The 18,701-nt window shown below is 45.8% G+C and overlaps 1 protein-coding gene across 6 annotated transcripts in view; it reads right to left on the bottom strand.

The window, feature by feature from the left end:
• Window positions 1-18,701, bottom strand: part of Prdm10 (PR/SET domain 10) — a 100,750-nt gene that overhangs the window by 17,194 nt on the left and 64,855 nt on the right. For 4 of the 6 annotated variants that reach the window (XM_015995460.3, XM_076575921.1, XM_076575922.1 and 1 more), the window contains 8 exons: window positions 18,140-18,257; window positions 15,259-15,388; window positions 14,319-14,561; window positions 8,206-8,553; window positions 6,165-6,320; window positions 4,944-5,123; window positions 3,835-3,945; window positions 671-871 (listed from right to left, as the gene is read on the bottom strand). In XM_015995460.3, coding sequence (XP_015850946.2) covers window positions 671-871; window positions 3,835-3,945; window positions 4,944-5,123; window positions 6,165-6,320; window positions 8,206-8,553; window positions 14,319-14,561; window positions 15,259-15,388; window positions 18,140-18,257 — 1,487 coding nt within the window. The remainder of the gene's footprint in view (window positions 1-670; window positions 872-3,834; window positions 3,946-4,943; window positions 5,124-6,164; window positions 6,321-8,205; window positions 8,554-14,318; window positions 14,562-15,258; window positions 15,389-18,139; window positions 18,258-18,701) is intronic. The other 2 variants (XM_076575923.1, XM_076575925.1) reach the window with 1 other exon arrangement.

Here is an 18,701-nt window from a genome sequence, read left to right as displayed (position 1 = left end):
AGCATTTCATTTGATGCCTTTAAAATGTTGCCTGTTTGTCTATTTTGCTAGGCACAAATAAGGCTCACCTCCTTGGGAAGGTAAAGCAGAAAAGATCACTTGAGCCCAGAGCTGGAGGCCAACCTAGGAAATACAGAGAAATCCTATCTCCTAAATTCAATAAAAAAATCCCAGCAGCACTGACAACGCTTGGGAGCAACCAGCGCCAAGAGCAATACAAGGGTATAGGACGGGGGAGAAGAGAGGAGGAAGAGGAAGAGGAGGAATAGAAACTCACACAGTTCTATACCATCAAGCAGTATCCAAAAAACCTCCCGCTTGTTCCTAATCCCCACGAATGCCTGAAGCAATCAGTCACTCCTGGCTCACAGAAGTGACTTCCTTTTTAAGAACCATCGCAGTTCCTGAACAGTGATTCCACAGGCTGAGCTTGTAAACTGTGAGGCCAACACTCAAATATAAGGTCCCGAGCAGGCCAAGACAAAGGAAAACAGCTGAGCGCTCAGAAATAAACAGCAGTAATTTGGAGGAGTCCACGACATTCCCTTCCCATTTTTTGTTGTGGTCCCTGCCTATATCGGTCTCCTCCAGGCCAGCCGTTCCTGAGAAGCCTATCTATTAGAACACTGCTGGTGTAAGGTTCTGGTGTCAGACTCGGTCAGAGCCGTACCTTGCTGCTATACTGCTTGGAGCAGTGTGGGCAGCAGACAGGAGGTGTGGCGATGGTGCCAGTCAGCTGGGTGTGGGTGCTCAGCATAGGGTCAGGCTCTCCAGGGCCAGCAGGACGAAGTTTCCGAATGCTTGGTGGGAGTTCAGCTCCTGGATGGTTCTTCAGAATATGGGCTTTGCGCTTGCTGGCACTCTTATAAACCTGCAGTTGAAATAGTTGGCCATGAAAGCAATGCATGGTTCCACTTTCTTACTTAAAGCAAAATAAAAAATGTCATTCTAAGGAAAGGAGAAAAATGTATTGATGTAGGCCCGAATAAAACATATCAACAAGCTACGGTATGTGGCGGGACACGCCTGCCATCTCAGCTCTGGAGACAGAGACTGTAACAGGAGACTCTGGTTGACTGCCATCTTGGGCTACTCAGTGAGTCTAAGGCCTGTGTGAAGTAGAGTGAAACCCTGTCTTAGAATAAGAAGGTTGCTGGGTATGATGCCCACACCTAGCTCTCAAAACACAAGGGCAAAAGGACTGCAATGTTGAGGCCAGCCTGAGCGATACAGCAAGACCCATCCTAAAAAACCCAGGGCTACGGATGTGAGTAGTGTATATTAGAATTAAGAGAATCTAGTATAGATATGCTAGGCAATTTCCTTGAATTTTCTGTATAAATCTAAGATAATAACTATAAAAATACCCTTTCTCAAAAGTCTAAAAGATAAAACCACACCTAACAGCCTTTGTCTTTCTGTGTAACTGCAACAATACCAGCAGAGAATTCCACCACACATCTTTCCACCGCCTACTCAAGCTCCTAGGAACCTCAATCTACCACCTACCTTACAAGCTGGCAAACTGTTTTACAGCTCGGAAATTTCAAATGAGTTCATCTTCTAGGCTCTTGGTAATAAGTATTCGTTAGCATTCAGGCATCTGTACTGGCCTGCTCTCAGGGTCCTGACAGGATATACCTCAGCGGCAGTCACTAAGAGCACCCCTGTGCACGTTCACTACGTTTCCTTACAAAGGTGGGCCTTGCCCACTTCCCGTCTCTTTCTCTTTCCCTTTCTCTTTCTCTTTCTCTTTCTCTTTCTCTTTCTTTCTCTTTCTCTTTCTCTCTTTCTCTTTCTCTTCCTTCACTCTCATCCCAGGGACCGGTCTCTGCCCTCTTCTCTCCCCTCCCTCAATAAACCTCCCATGTGGGCCCTGTTGTATGTTGTGACTCCTTCCTGCCACTTTTAAAATACAACATTTGGTGCTGTGACTTGACAGGCTCTCCCGGCAGTCCGAGATGTGCCCAAGACAGCCCGACTTTCCACCTAAGGATTGCTGGGACTCTCCATCCAACACCAATGATTGGTAAGTGCCCCCCTTTCTCACTTCTGGTCATTTAACATGAGTGAGGCTTCGTTTTTTGAGCACAGTCTTCACCTTCTGGCTTTTCTCGAAGTCCTGGAACCAGGCGACTGTGTCTCTCTCGGGCTCTTAGCCCTCGGCCCCTGTTCTTGTATGATGACATACTGAACAGCTTGTGCCCACTTAATCTGATCTTCCCTGGAATGCCAGGACATTCAGGCCTTTGGATCTTCTCTCTGCCTCATCCTTGGGAACTATCATGTCTTTTGGAGACCCACTGACCATTCTTTGGACTAGGCAGTTGGGGAACCAAGAAAGAATTCTCATTTTCTTTCTTTTCTTTGCTCAAGAACTGCTTGTGTCTGTCTGCTCTTGCTCTAAGTGTTCTGTCTGTTTGCTGCAATGTGCAAATCAGAGATGGAGAAGCCAGCTTCGTCTTGCTCAGCACACCCCAGTTCTCCCTTTCTATTTACTCAATTCCTGTTTAATTCTGTGTGTATGTGCATGTAACTATTAACAGCAACCACGTGGCTCTCCTCCATCTCAGCTGGTGACCTCATCACGATTTCTTGTGAGCTCCAGGGAGTTGACTTAGATCCACTTTGAACAGCATCTTGCCAGGTCCAAGCGGCACTGGACAGAGCCTGGACAGCGAAGTGAAACACCCAGCTACCCCAGGACGTGGCCAGCATCCCAGCTCTCTCAGGTCCCCCCCGAGATGATCAACACTCCCAGGCCAGCAGGAAACAGTCTCGAGAACATGATGCCTTTATCCTGCCTCACTGCTACCCCTTTCTAACTCCTCACCTTTTTATAATAAACAAAAGGGAGGAATGTTAGCATTCGGGCATCTGTACTGGCCCGCCCTTAGGGTCCTGACAGGATATACCTCAGCGGCAGTCACTAAGAGCACCTCCATGCGCATTCACTACATTTCCTTATAAAAAGTGGGCCTTGCCCACCTCCCATCTCTTTCTCTTCCTTCACTCTCATCCCAGGGACCTGTCTCTGCTCCCTTCTCTGCCCCTTCTCTCCCCTCCTCAATAAACCTCCCACAGGGGTCCTATTGTATGCTGTGACTCCTTCTCACTGCTTTTCAAATACAACAGTACTCTCTATTGTAAACATCACAGGCAGAAGGGATAATAAGAAAACAAAGTCAGTGAATTCCTCAGAAAGAAAAAAAATGGCTTACAATTAATTTTTAAATTAAATTTTTGTAAAAAAAATTATGTGTACACCTGTACATCAGTGTATGTGCATGTAAAAATGCAGGTGCCCAGAAAGTCCAGAAGGAGGCATCGGATCCCCTGGAATGACAGGCAGTTGTGAACCACCTGATGTGGGTACTGGGAATTAAACTCAGGTCATTTGGGAGAGCAGCAAATGCTCTCAATCACTTAACCATCTCTCCAGCCCCTAAAATATTCTTTGGTTTTAAATGCATGTGTGCGTGCGTGCGTGCGTGCGTGCGTGCGTGCGTGTGTGTGTGTGTGTGTGTGTGTGTGTGTGTATCTGCCTATCTATAAGTGCACCATATTTGTACAGTGCTCATGGAAGACAGGAGAGGGCATCAGATCCCTTGGAGCAGGAAGAGACTGAGCTGCCCAATGCAGATGTTAGGAACAGAATCCTTGGCAATAGTAACTACTTCTTCTTACCCATGGAGCCACCTCCACAGCCCTTGGCTTACAATGAGGCTGCCTTTCAACCTTACTGTCTAAATGAAAACCCCAGTAGGCATCCCTCCAGGGCCTAAGCTCCCACTCCGGCAGCCTAGCCAGGAGGAGGGTTTTATAAACCTTTACCTTATCACAATACTGACAGAAGTAATCGCGGTTGGGTTTTATGATGGGGAGGGTTAACTCAGGCACCTCTTCTATCTTCATGTCTGGATGCCTCTTGGATAAGTGATTTACCTGGAGAAGAGAGAAAGAGACACACAGAGAGAGTGCCATTACAAACAGAAATTAAACAAAAGCCTCTGGTAATGAGTGCTAAAAGTTCAACTCTGAAGCAAATGCTCAAAACAGTAAGGCCGTAGCCCAGAGCCAGCGTCATGAGACACACTGGACACCAAAGTGTCAATGGTCACTCTTATCAGTAAATCATTCGGCAAATGACTGAAGGTTAGTTGGTCAACTGGGGTCCCATCAACAGCTTCTGTTGAAAGAATGACCATTAGGGAAAGGAAAACTGCCTAGCATGAACTTCCTCAAGAACGAACCTGATGTAAACCTGGCTTTCATTATTCAATTGTCTTACTGAGACTGCTGAATGGATACAAAGTACGGGTCTAGATTTGAACTACTAAGACTTTCTAACCACCTTAGTAGAAACATACTCTGTAAATGCACTGGCCGAGTCAGCTGAAAACAATGAGCTGTCCTAACGCTCCCCTAATCTGGGACCACACTCCCTGCCCTGAAGAGAAGTTTCCTTACGTCACTGTTTGCTGACTGGACAAAGAAGACGCTGATAGGGAACAGTGGGAAAGAGATAAATAAAAACCCTACCAGAAAGAATAGTCAACTAAGCAGAGGAGGGAAGTAAAATGAGACAAGACCAAGAGATCAAGTAAAGAAAAACAAACTAATAATGAATAGTGACAGAGGTCTAGGGATGTAGCTCAGTGGTAGAGCACATGCCAAATAGGTACAAGGCCCCGGGCTCCGAGCATCAAAAGGGAGAAAAGGAAGGGCATGGGAACTTTCTTTCAAAAAGTCATCCAAAAAGTGAGTCAGAAGGGCAAGAGGTTTCTGTCACAGAAAGCAAAGAAGCTCAAAGGGGGGAGCTGCTTGCTTTTCTTCTCCCCAGCCACTCACTGACACATCCACAAATCTACTTTGTTAAGGCTCACTGCCAGCGGCAGGACGGGGTGGATCTGGAGACAGGGACTTGCTCATCTGGCACTGACCAGCATTCCTCGCCTCCGGAAACCCATCATGCACAGACGGCACTTGAATGTGAAGCTGTCGTAGTCTGTGGAGGTGATGCGGGGTTTGAAGGTCTTGGAACGGCTGATGCGGTCGGCTTTCTTGGCCTCCCTTTCAGGGTTATGCATCCTTTGCATGTGCTCTCGAAGTTTGTCTTTTCGCTATTTGGAGAGATTTTGTTTAAAAAGGGGCAGGAGCAAGAATAGAAAATTTTTAATTGAAGGGTAATTTTTTTCTTTAAACCAACAGTGATTCCTGGTAAACCCACCAGCCACTTCAGGCAGGGAAATAGGTAAGCTGACTGCAGATCTTTACCTCTTCCTCCTCTCCTCCAAAATCAGTCCCCAGGCTCATCCCAGCTCTATAGCAGACACCTGCTTTGGCATCCTCTTCCTCTCTGCCCCCACCTCCAGTGGATCACACATATCTTCCCCTGCAAACGTCTTTCTGCCCGACTCATCCCATTATCCCAGCCCCTAATTCCAGCTGGGAACCAGCCAGCCAAGCCTGCCAGAGAAGCAAGTAGACCAGCAAGGCAGGTAGACAGGCTTCAGATCTCTACTCTCCCGTCTCTCCTCCACACCCAATCCCCCAGTCTCATGCCCAGCTCTGGAGCAGACGACTGTAGCCTCTCCACACTCTCTGCCCTCACTGCCAGTGGCCTGAGCAGACTCTGGCGGAACATTCTGCTTTCCTCACATCTGTGGGCCCCTCAGCCCCCACCCTCTAGCCCATCTCCATTCCTAAGTGTCAGCCCCCAGTATCTAGATATACTCTCCCAACAATGACAAGATCAGATATCAGCACCTAGAACTATAATCGTCCTGAACCCAAGGTTTCTCTGTGTAGCAGCCCTGGCTGTCCTCAAACTCAGAGATCTGCCTGCCTCTGTCTCCCAAGTGCTAGAATTGAAAGCATGCACCACCATTGCCTGACTATTACATGTGTTTTTTGTTTTGTTTTGGTTTGTTTTGGTTTGGTTTTCGAGACAGGGTTTCCCTGTGTAGTTTTGGTAGCTGTCCTGGATCTCACTCTACAGACCAGGCTGGTTTCGAACTCACAGAGATCCGCCTGGCTCTGCCTCCGGAGTGCTGGTATTAAAGGTGTGCTTTACACATGTTGTATTTGTAGGGGAAACTCACATGCCATGGTGTGCGGGTGTGGATGTTAGAGGACCCTCAGGCTGCAGGCTGGCACCCTACCTTAAACTGCTTCCCACAGGTGGAGCACAGGAAGTCCTTGCGGTCGGAGTGCCGGAGCATGTGCAGCCTCAGTTTGTCGGGGCGGCAGAAGGCCTTGTCACACTCGGTGCACTGGTAGATCTTCTCCGAGTGGAAGCTGCGCACGTGCTTCTTCACCTGGCCGGGAAGACGGGGTGCTCAGGCCAAAAGAGGGGACCAGAGGCGGCGGTGACGCTAGAGGGAGCCAACGCACCGCTGAGGACTGCCAGCAGCCTGGCCAGTCATCCAGTCACAAGGGACAACGGCCCTCAGCAACACACGCTGTCCTTGTCACAAAGAAACAGCACAGGCCAGAGAGCCCTGTGCATCTGAACCTCCCAGGTAACTCACAGGGAGAAAGAGCACTGCCTCAACCTTTGCACGAGTTTCTTCTTCTTCTTTTTTTTTAAGGCTAAAATGAGGGGTTGCTTTGGATTTTAATCAATCTTGCCTATAAGAAAACAAAAGTCACCGTGCGTTGGGAAGCACTCGGGAAGCAGAGCCAGGCAGATCTCTGTGAGTTCGAGGCCAGCCTGGTCTACAGAGCAAGATCCAGGACAGGCACCAAAACTACACAGAGAAACCCTGTCTCGGGGGGAAAAAAAGGAAAGAAAAGTCATTTGTTGTCATTTTGTCTCTACATCTGCAGAGGTAATCTTGCTTTATTAGTAGCTGACCCTTTCAAATCGTCCTCTAAAAGCAGGTCTGGGATGCAGCTCACTATAACACAACTGCCTGCAGCCACACACGCTCACTCAAGCCCTAAGTTCAGTCTCAGCTCTAGAAGAAATGGGTCAGGTTCTAAAGAATGAAAGATAGGAATCAGATGACATTGGCAGTCGTTCATTAGTGAACACTGATTTCCTTCCTCCTGGACTGGGACATGTTCCCTTTACTTCAGATCATTTTATAGCTGTACCCTGCCTGATTCAACTCCAGTACGTGGGTGGGGGTGGAGGGCACAGAAGGACTTAGGTTCTGAGCTCTCTTAGCTACAAATAATAAATGAAAAAGCTTTGGAAGGGGATACAACTCAATAGTACAATGTGTGCTTAGCATGTAGGATGCTTTGAATCCAATAGCCAGCACTAATGGGGGGTAGGAGGGGGTAAGTAAGCTGTGGACAGAAGCTAAGCAGAAAATCTACCAAACAGTTCTTTAAAGCACCCGGCTTCCCTAAAGTTGGAGTTCCTTTTGCTATTGCATTATGCCTTAACAACTTAACTGTGTGCAGAAAGACTGCCCAAGACTCTCACTGTTAGAAGAACTATGATTAAACCACAGTTCTTTTGCTTTTGTAATTTTTAAAGACTATTTTATGAGATATTGTGATTTAATTATTTACTGAACATAAAAATATTTTCACTTAAATTAAATCAGGGACACTCTGGGACTTCTCTAGTCCGTGCCTTACACAACAGCATATTATCTGCCAACTCTCTGTTTCCTTTCAAGATACACAACCTTAGTAAATAAAGCAAGACAGGAAACCAGAATGGTAGAGATGTTTATCATCCAGAAATGAAGGAATATGTTCTATAAATTCTATGCTGTTTTATGAGTAATAGATATCTGACAAAGATTTTTAAAAGGACTTTTTAAAAATAATAACCAGATTTGGTGTTTCAAGATTTTTTTTACATTTATTTTTAGTGCATGTGTGCTACAATGAACATGTGGAGCTCAGAGGACAGTTTGCAGGGAAAGTTATCACGTGGGTTCCAGGGACTGAACTCAGATCACTGGGCTTGGCAGAAAGCATCTTTACCCCCTTGGCTATCTTGCCAGCCCCAGATCTCATGTTAATTACTAGAAATACAACTTAAGACACTTAAAAAACAGTAATCTGGAGTGCTAAGGAAAATAATACTCTGTACGTGAAATGTAGTTTGAAACTATTACAAAGTTATTCTTAAAAAAAAAAGTGAAAATATAGGTGCTGGATGGTCTCGGTTTTCCAAAAATTGAAGTTTCTTTTACCCAAAGACAGAAGCAGACAGGAATCTAGGGCGCACACACTCACCTGGATAAAATCTGGGAACCGTTTCTTACAAGTTGGGCAGGTGAAGTAGCCATCATTGATATGAATGGCCACATGATCTTTCAACAAATCAAGGCGGTCAAAGGATTCTGGGCAAAAAATGCAAGAGTAAGTCTTCTGGTCTGAATGGAGCTTCATGTGGCTCTCCAGGGAGGCGCTGCTGATGAAGCCCTTGTTACAGAGATCACAGGTCAAAGGGCAGTTCCCCTCCCGCCCATGGAAGCGCAAGTGTTGGTCCAGTTTGTCCTTTTCCCTGAAGGCCTTCCCACACTGTAGACATTTGAAAGGCCGGAAGGACTTCCGGATAAATAAGTGCTGAAGAGCTGCATTCTGAAAGACACAAACAGAACCGTGTGGTGAGGACCAAGAGTGACAACCGCGATCAGACTTCCTAGAAAAGCTGAGCTCAAGCTCACACAAAGGAGACAGGTGAGAACAGCTCAGGCTGCAGCTATCCCAAAGAAGGTTGTCTTGAAGAGACAAAGTTTTGGGGGTTCATTTCATGGGGGTTCACTTCCTATCTTTTTTACTATGTATACAGCATTCTGCCTGCAGGTGTGCCTGCAGGCCAGAAGAGGGCACCAGACCTCGTTTACAGATGGTTGTGAGCCACCATGTGGTTGGTTGCTGGAAATCGAACTCAGGACCTTTAGAAGAGCAGCCTGTGCTCTTAACTACTGAGCTATCTCTCCAGCCCCTCACTTCATATCTTTATATGTGTACTTCCTTGTGAAAGGATTTAAGCAAATTTCAAAGCATTTTTTGTTTTTTAAGACAGGGGCTCACTATATAGCTCTAGCTGTCCTGGAACTCACAGAGATCCACCTGCCTCTACATCCCATGTGCTGGGATTAAAGGCATGCGTCACTACAGCCTGCTCAAAACATGTTTTCACATAGGAAACTAAAAAAGAAAGAAAACAAACCCAGAGCAGAACAGAACAAAAATTAAAGATTTGGAAGAAAAAAACTTGGGTAAATCACACATGCATGAATGAGCCTAATTCATCAGTCAAAAGTCCTTGATGAAGGAATCTGAAACATTTCACAATCAAATAACAGAAACTTAAGGGCAATTAGACATTCCCCAGAGGGAGGCAGAGAAAGAAATGGGTATGGGGTTTCCTTGGGCATAAGAAATTAATTCAGTAGATTTTTATGCAATGTGAATTACTGGTCTCGATGTAAGAAAATGAGATGAGAGGAAAATGAAGATTTATGGGAACGCATTTGTTGGTGGGACATGACATGAACACACCATAAATGGAATACATGTATTTCAGTTCTCTACCACGGTAGTTGGTCAGTTCTAGTTAGAATGTCACCTAACAAAGCTATGCCCCCCGCTGTGCTTCCGGTCTAAACAGGTCAATTTTACTCTTTCCTTTTCAGAACAGACTGCCCTTCCAAGGCTGGTTAGCGGTCTTGTAAATCCATGCAGTTGTCACAGGGACCCCAAGCCAGAAAAGACAGACACTCAGTGGAATCTGTCAAAGCTGCTAGACAAATAACAGGCACTCCGCTGAGAGCAAATCCCTACAGATAGCATTCACACAGAGAACACAGAATCAATATTTGTTCTGCCTCAAGGGAGACTCATTCCTATATTCCTCAAAGCACAGAGGGCAAAGGTCTAGATGGCTTTCCGGTGGGGAAATCCTTCAGCATGGACCTGTGAATGGGTGTGCCTCGGCAGCTAGAAGGGAAGAGCCACTGAGAGATTAACGGGGAAAGCAAAATATTTATTTGTGATTCACAGAAATTTCTGAACATGGTCCAATTCACCTAACAGGAAGTATCTCTGCAGGCTTCTCTAACAAGGCCAAGAGAGGCATTTGAAGGTGCTACCTAGTCATTTATTTGGAGTGCTGAATGACAATTCTGTTGTCTTCCTAAGTTGACGGGGGCTACTTGAAGGATGGGAATAGGGCATCACATTTTATTCCTTTCTCTGTCTAGATCCCTTAATAAACTACTTAGTCACAGGAAGTCTCACATATTAGCTTGAAAATTAATAAAATATATTTCAAATAAAAATCTAAACTTATTCCGAGGTTCTTCTCTGCAGTATCCATGACGCTCCTGAAGATCAGAGCTTTATGAATCAGCCAGTTGCTTGCATTTCCTCAAGCTGCTTGGCAGCTCTCTAATCCTTCCAGTTGACCCTGACACACTCTTGGCAAAGAGCGTCTTCCTATTTTCCTCTCTTTCAGAATGCTATGGAAAGACGCCAGGTAAGCAGATGTTCCTCTACAGCTCAGTGAAGATTCGGGACATGGAGCATGTCTGCCATGGAAGAATCACTTCCTTGGTCCAGCCTCGCTCAGGTTTCCAAGGACAGACCTGCTGCACAACAGTGGACGGTCCCACAGGGGACTCCATTTCTGCTGGGTGCCAAATCCAGAAATCAGCTTCGGTTTGCTCCACTATGCTCCTCAGTCTCCTGTCACTTCTGATTAGCATGAGCACCCTCAGACACTTGATTGGAACGGAGCAGCCACCTGGCTCTCCTTCCTTGGTCCTATTGGAACTCTTATCATCTGTCATTTCCACGGAGCCCTGAACACTGTCTGAGTGCTCAAGAGCCGGCCTGCTTCTCTGCGAGCCGATGGCACTCGTGTTACAGGGCAGTGAGTGAGAGCACTGCGCTGCCCCCACCTCTGACCCACTTCCCGGCTGGCTCTGCTCAAAGGTAGTTTCCCCTGTGCACAGTGGGCTGCCCCCACCCTTGACCTACTTGCAGGCTGATTCTGCTCTAAGGTAGCTCTTTTGTGCACAGCCACACCCGGGCCGCGTCTAGAAGAAACCATCACAAACAGGGAGGCTGCACACAGATGCATCATGGGTCTTCTAATCCCCGAGCTCCCGTAAGTCAGTGCCACCACACTGTAAGGTACAGAGGCTGCTCAAAGGACACCAAGACAGTATCTTCCTTCTAAACTCCGACACATTACAGTGAATTCTCAGAGAGGAGTCTTCATTTGTACAATGATTCTCAAGTTTGACATGAGGAGCTGAGGGAAGCCACACTATTGGTTCATTTTCACACTACTGTGATCCTGAGACTAAAGCAAATGAATCAGCTTGTTTGTTGGGTTTTGGTTGTGTTTAAAAAAAAAAAAAAAGAACAAATAATTCTGTCATGCACCCAGCTTTCAAAACCTTTGGTGGGCTAAACCTGCCCACCATCCCTCACTCTGCTCTCTGCTCCACCAATGCCCGTACCAGACACTGCACTGCACCAAGTCCATCTTGTGCCTGGGCTCTGATCCTATGGTTGACTTCCTACGGAGTTATCTACCTTCCACAGGAAGACAGTTTTCCAAGGGCCTGTCTGCTATCTACACATTATTTCCTGACCTCCCCATATGGGGCCCTTCATTCGTCTCAGTTCCTAGAGCAGTCAGGCTGCACCTGTACCTTTGATATGGAAATGCAAACGGCCCTCTGTCAACGCTGGCTCCTTATGAGACTTCAGCCCCTGGAGCCCCAAGCTCTGTTGATGCCCAGACACTGCTGGACATGCACAGATCACTGCGACTGCTCGACTGCTCAGAGATGGAAGGGGCCTTGGAGTCCTAGTCTTCATCTGCACAGGAAGAATCTGCAGCCCACAATTTACTCACTTGTCTATTTGCAAATAAATTCTCAGCATTCATTAATTTGCATTTACAGAGGCATCCAAATTGTGTTTTCCATCTGGATTTAGTAAGTACAGGATGCAAGGAACAGCGGGTCAGCAAACACTTAAATAACATTCTGTTATGTGAAACACAGGAAACAAACCTACCTGCAGCTCCAACTGAGCAGGCAGCATTAGAGGAGAGAAAAATAGTTACATTACCAATTGGATTGGAAGACTTCCCTTCAGTTGGTCATTACCAATCTGGATAAAAAGATGAAAAAATATATAGCCCTACTTTTTAGAATGTGTGAGAGGAAAAATCAAGACAGATCACCTAATATAGACCTCCAAAGGCTTCACACATGTGGCTTCCGCTCTGATGCAAGGAACCTTGTATTGGAACCAGTACCCCACCTCTTGAAACCAAAGTGCACAAAAAGCTATACTATGCTTTTCCTTTCCCAGCTTGACGACAGGGTAGGCTGTGATTCTTTTCCCTTCAAGACAATTAAACGGAGGAAGCATTTCCCTCAACTTGGTAGGCATCAGAATTACCAAAAGAACAGTGATGGTAGCTGGACAAGAGCACAGGTGCAGACTGGGAAGTGACGTCAGCGATGATGGACAGGAAGATAGGTGCAGACTGGGAAGTGACGTCAGTGATGATGGACAGGAGGACAGGTACAGACTGGGAAGTGACGTCAGTGATGATGGACAGGAGGACAGGTGCAGACTGGGAAGTGACATCAGTGATGGACAGGAGGACATTTATTCACATCATTTCTCCTTCAGGCCTATAGTTATGAATTCTTTTTCTTTCTTTTTTTGGTTTTTTGAGACAGGGTTTCTCTGTGTATCTTTGCGCCTTTCCTGGATCTTGCTCTGTAGACCAGGCTGGCCTTGAACTCACAGAGATCCGCCTGCCTCTGCCTCCTGAGTGCTGGGATTAAAGGCGTGCGCCACCACCGCCCGGCTAGTTATGAATTCTTGAAATTTATAGAGCGAGACAAAAGATGTGTGTATTTTGATTACCATTTGTTCACATGATATTTCTTTCAGTCCTCTAGTTCTGAATTCTTGAAATTATATAGAATAAGCTGAAAGTTGTACATATTTCAGTTCTAGGACCCTCATTAAGGATATTTAAACAGTTTTCAGAGCCCTTTGAGGCTGTCATGTGACTAAGAATATGTAAATGTACTGTTAAATGAAATGCATTTCCAAGGTCCCTTCTAGCTTATAGGCAAAGGAGCAGACCAAAAGAGGGAGCAGACCAGGTCTCATTCACAGCAAGACCCCAGCAAGGAGTCACTATCCCCATCTCCAAAGCACACCTTCAATGCTTTGACTAATCATCATTAGAAAGAAAGGAAGAAAAGACCAGAACAACCCTAAGCTAACATGACCATCCATCTAGAAATGTAAAGGCTAGAAAGGTTGTGTGTGTGTGTGTGTGGGGGGGGTGTTTCTTTTTTATGTGCAAGTCAAGTATCTACCAATCTTTTTACACATTAGCTGCCACAAACACAAGTTTATATCCTTACTTGTTGTCGACATAGACATCACACCAAAGCATATTTCTTTCCATACACACTCACTGCAGTTCCTAACTCAGGCTCAAATGCAGCCCACAAAATAACAAAAGAAGCATGTTAGAAACGGAAGACAGAGGACCTCTGCAGCCCACAGTCTAGAGCCAAGGCACAGATGACACAAATGGTTTACTGACCAGCCCCCAAACGGCTGCTCTGCTTTCAGCTGGGCCAGGTGGAGATCCGAACCTGACACTTGCTAGTCCCCCTTGGAACCACAAATAACCACATCTAGTTACCCACAATTTCCCTGAGAGCTATGACTAGAGAGAGATTAGAATGACTGTGAATATCAACATTTTAGGTTGGTAAGTAGGGCTTAGGGAAAGAACCCCTGTTCAGCCTGTGTAAGACCTTTGGTTCAATCTATAGCACCAAAAAGAAAGGAAGGAAGAGAGAAAGGAAGGAAGGAAGGAAGGAAGGAAGGGAGGGAGGGAGGGAGGGAGGGAGGGAGGGAGGGAGGGAGGGAGGAAGAAAGAAGAAAGGGGGAGGGAGGGAAGAAGGGAGAAAATTAAGTAAAATATAAGTAATTATTGTAGTTAAATACACCTAAGTCCTTATTTTGAAACTTTGAATTCAGAAATATAAGGAGCTAGCCTATTTTAAGTATACTAGTCCATGAGCGTCCCAAATGCAGGCCTCTGTGTACCATAACTATGTTTGTTGATTGACTCTAGGACAACCATGTCAGCTTGTCATGAACAGAAACACTGAGAAAAAGCACTTTTGCAAAGTAAGGCAGATATAAAGGGCATTTGGAAAGCTAGATGCAAGATATCAAAGTGAATGGCCAACAGGCTGGGACACAAAGCCCCGAGAGAGCTGGCCAGGAGGAGGAAGGTAACCAACTAGCCAGGGAGTGCAGACTTTCCCACTTACTCGGATCCGTTTGGCCCTTCGCATATCATCCGCTGTCAGAGTGGTCTGGGCAGGCACCACAGTCTCTTCTTGCTGTGGCTGCAGGTGCAAGGTGTGAGTTTCTGGTTCCTGCTCCAGAGAAGTCGGGGTTTCCTGTGGCAGCTGGGGGATTGGGATGGATGCTTGTTCTGGCTGATCCAGTCCGTTCAGAGCAGCTGGTTCAGCCTCATCGAACTGCTCCTTTGTGGGGAAATGCAGCAAGTCCTGAATTTTGCAAACACCAGGAGTTACCTCCTTGTCTACATAAAGATCAGTAATACAAGGACTATTGGCTCAAATTCAAAATCATTGCTATTTAATTACTTAAGAGGAGGGTCTTGCTACATTTCTAGGCTGGCCAAAACCTCCTAAGCTAAAACAATCATCTTACCTCAGCTTCCTGAGCAGCTAGGACTATGGAACATGCCACCTAGCCTAGCTACAATTTTTTAAAAAATGATTAGCATTATGGTGCAGAAAATAATACTCTCCCTCTGAGAAAGTTAACAGGTAAATGTGTGCAGAATACAAAAACTGTAAGACATCTCTGGTCACAGAACAAGGAAACTGACACAATCTTTCTAAGCAACACTCGAAAATATATTTTTTGGGTCAGGCAGTGGTGGCGCACGCCTTTAATCCAAGCACTCAGGAGGCAGAAGCAGGCGGATCTCTGTGAGTTGGAGGTCAGCCTGGTCTACAGAGTGAGTTCCAGGATATCTAGGCCTACACAGAGAAACCCTGTCTCAAAAAACAGAAACAAAAACAACAACAAAAACCCCACTGTTCCAATCCCACTTTAGTTAGCAGGACAATACTCTAATACGACAGGATTGTAAACATCAGAAAGGTTTTTCAAGCCAGGCACAGCTGAGTATCCCCGAAACAAGCGTCTAAGAAGGAGCTCCTTGGACCCCAATACCTGTGTCCCATCGTCACTCTTTTCACCGTTTTCACTGGTGATTTCCAAACGGATAAATTTTGGAGGACGCCCGGGTCGCCGGCCTGGGCCAAATCTCCTCTTGCCTCGACCCCTTCCTCTGCCTCTTGTTCTGGGGACAAGAAACTGGGTTACACACAGTCACCGCGTGGCACCCCCAGCATCACCCTAAGCGCTTCTCGCTGCCCTCACTTCATCACTTCCACTGGCTCTTCTTTCTGATGGACACCACTGCGTTGCTAATGAGTGCTTCCTACATCTCTCACCTTTTCTCTCCAGCCCGGAGACGGAGACGGCTGAACAATTTGGGGGGAAATAAGAGCTAAAATAACAACAACACTTTGCTTTTGAAAGGAGGTGAGAAACGCAAACAGGACAGGCCTTGCCCTACTGCTCGCTCCAGGATTCAGTCCATTCTTCTTCCTCCTTTCCTCGGCTCCTACTCCTTCCCAGAAATGTGGCTAACTTCACATAAGTCTTGCTTTCCACAGCTTTCTAGATAGTCAAAATCAATTTCTAAACTGTTCCACAACGAGTCAAGTAAACACAAACTGAAGTCGTTCCCTTTAACTGATTCCCAACAGGCAAAATGTCCCTATCAGATGAGACTCCTGGGCTGGGGGTGAAGCTGGGCTGGTAGAGTGCTCGCCTAGCATCCCCAGGACTGCATATGCTAGATATGGTGGCACACACTTGTAATTCCCACACTCAGGAAGGGGAAACAGGCAGTTCAGAAGTTCAAGATCACCCTCAGCCACATAGCAAGTTCAAGGTCAGCCTGGACCACAACAAACTGTATCTCAAAACAATGAGAGGAGGGGGGAAGGAGGAAGGGAGGAAGAGAGAGAGAGAGAGAGAGAGAGAGAGAGAGAGAGAGAGAGAGAGAGAGAGACTGGATTACAGTCAGCAGTATAGCACTTGCCCAGCATGTGTGAGGCCCTGGCTGAGGCAAGGAGTGGGTCAAGTGGATTCAGAAAGAGCATCACACATTTATTTTGGAAGGTGTGTGTGCCGGCTCACCTTGACTGCCAACCTGACTAGGCTGAGACACACCCAGGACATTAGCAATGCACACCTGTGTTGTGTGTGCATGACTGTGCACAGAGAGGGTTTACTAAGTGGGAGAGAGCTGCTCTAAATACAGACAGCACCACCCCACAGACTGGGAGTCTCAATGTTCTGAAAAAGAGACCACTACAGCACAGGCGTCCTCTCACTGCTGTGTGGCACTGTGAGGTGAATTAGCTCTTCTCTGTCATGCCCTTTCCACCATAGAAGACTGAAACTACAAACAAAATAATCCTCTCCGCCTTGAATTATTTTTCTCATTTACTTCGTCATAGCAATGAAGAGCTAACACAGCGTGTGGGGTGCACATAATATCAATGAGATCATGTTTCACTCTTCCATGCAGCCATTAAACAAATACAGTTTTTCCAGGATACTTTTTTCCTAAGATGGAGTCTTACTACGTTGCCTAGGCTGGTCCAAAACTCCTAAGCTGAAGGGATCGTCCTATCTCTGTGTCCAACTGACTTGTCACTATAGGCACCCAACACCTCACCTGGACTCCGGGAACTTTTAAAAGATTCTTTATTATGGAAAATTCTAAATATAGGTAAATGGAGAGAAAAGAATGATGAGCCAATATATTCATACTCAATTTTAAGACTTATGACCCATCTTATGCTATCTATATCCCCACTACCTCCCTACATATATATCCATTAAATTTCAGGCATACTTTTATCTGTAAATACCTCAGGAACCATCTCCAAATCCTAACAACTCTACATATGTGTGAATGCATATAAAAACATGATGGCATTATTACATTTAAAAATTTGATAGTTGTGCCAGGCGGAGGTGGCACATGCCTTTAATCCCAGTACTCGGGAGGCAGAGCCAGGTGGGTCTCTGTGAGTTCAAGGCCAGCCTGGTCTACAGAGCGAGATCCAGGACAGGCACCAAAACTACACAGAGAAACCCTGTCTCGAAAAACCAAACAAAAAATTTTGTACCATCTGATCTGGCTCCTGCCTACTTCATCCCACATGACTCTCCTCTGTCTCTTTTTTATATAGTGTGATTAAGCATATAATTTACACTCATGAAGAAATCATAGTACTGGGAAAAGTGTGAAGGTCAGAGACATATATTACTTCAAATGTATATGCTGTCTTAAGAATTCCTGATTCAGGGGGCTGGAGCATTGGCTCAGTAGTTAAGAACATTGACTGCTCTTCTAGAGCACGTTGGTTCAATCCCCAGCACCCTCACAACTGCTAATAATGGTCTGTAACTCAAGTTCCAGGAGATCTAATGCCCTCTTCTGGTCTCCACCAGAGCACGCATATGGTGCACAGGCAGACACGCATTCAGGCAAACCACCCATAGATACAAAATAAAATAAATAGTTAAAAAAAATAAGAATTCCCAAATCAGAATCTAGTTAAATGAAATTTAACTAGGGTAAAAGAATCTCCCAAATGCAGGTATGAGTTATTCTGGAAAAAAATAAAGATATTTCCCGCCGGCGGTGGTGGTACACACCTTTAATCCCAGCACTCAGGAGGCAGAGGCAGGTGGATCTCTGTGAGTTCGAGGCCAGCCTGGTCTACAGCACGAGATCCAGGACTACACAGAGAAACCCTATCTCGGGGGAAAAAAAAAAAAAGATATTTCCCAAGGTATTCAGCAGCCTACCTGGTTAGCGATACATATATGCATTGTGTACATACGTAAGTACACACACACACACACACACACACACACACACACACACACACACACACACACACACACACCAGTGGTTTAGAACCATTAAGAACCAAGTCTGTGAGCTTTTGCCTCATACACCTACCTGGTAAACACGTCCAGTTTCTCATCATGGGAATTGAGATGCTGCTGCAGCTGCTCTGAGCTGATGAACCGGCGATTGCACTCATAGCAGGGCCAGTTCTTCTCCTGCTCTCGGAGAACTAGCCATGAGAGAGAAGTCACAATTTATGGCTACACTCAACAGACACCAGGAAGATACAGCTCCTGCTAGCTCTACCAGTCTTTTTTTTCTTTTTCCAGAGCTGAGGACTGAACCCAGGCTCTACCACTGAGCTAAATCCCCAACCCCATGCTCTACCAGCCTTATTTCATGGTAGACAATAACTGCTATTTGAATTAATTTCTTGTTACAAAATCAAAGGTTTGGCAGAGAAGTGGTGTTTAGGATCCTATTCTCTAAAACTTTTATATAAGACATCAAAGGACCCACACTATCACACCACCCTATCTCACCCCCTCGACACACAAAAAAAATCTATTAAGGAGATCTATGCTTAGATAACTTCCTGTTTCAGATCCAAGACTCATAATTAAGGGAATGTCTTAGCACAGCAAAAGTCAGTGTCCAATACAATCTAGCAAAA

This window comes from Peromyscus maniculatus, chromosome 7 (genome assembly GCF_049852395.1).
Source record: "Peromyscus maniculatus bairdii isolate BWxNUB_F1_BW_parent chromosome 7, HU_Pman_BW_mat_3.1, whole genome shotgun sequence".
In the NCBI taxonomy this organism is placed as follows: Eukaryota; Metazoa; Chordata; class Mammalia; order Rodentia; family Cricetidae; genus Peromyscus; species Peromyscus maniculatus.
Note: the sequence above shows the minus strand (reverse complement) of the source record. Positions and strands in the feature narration are given on the sequence as shown.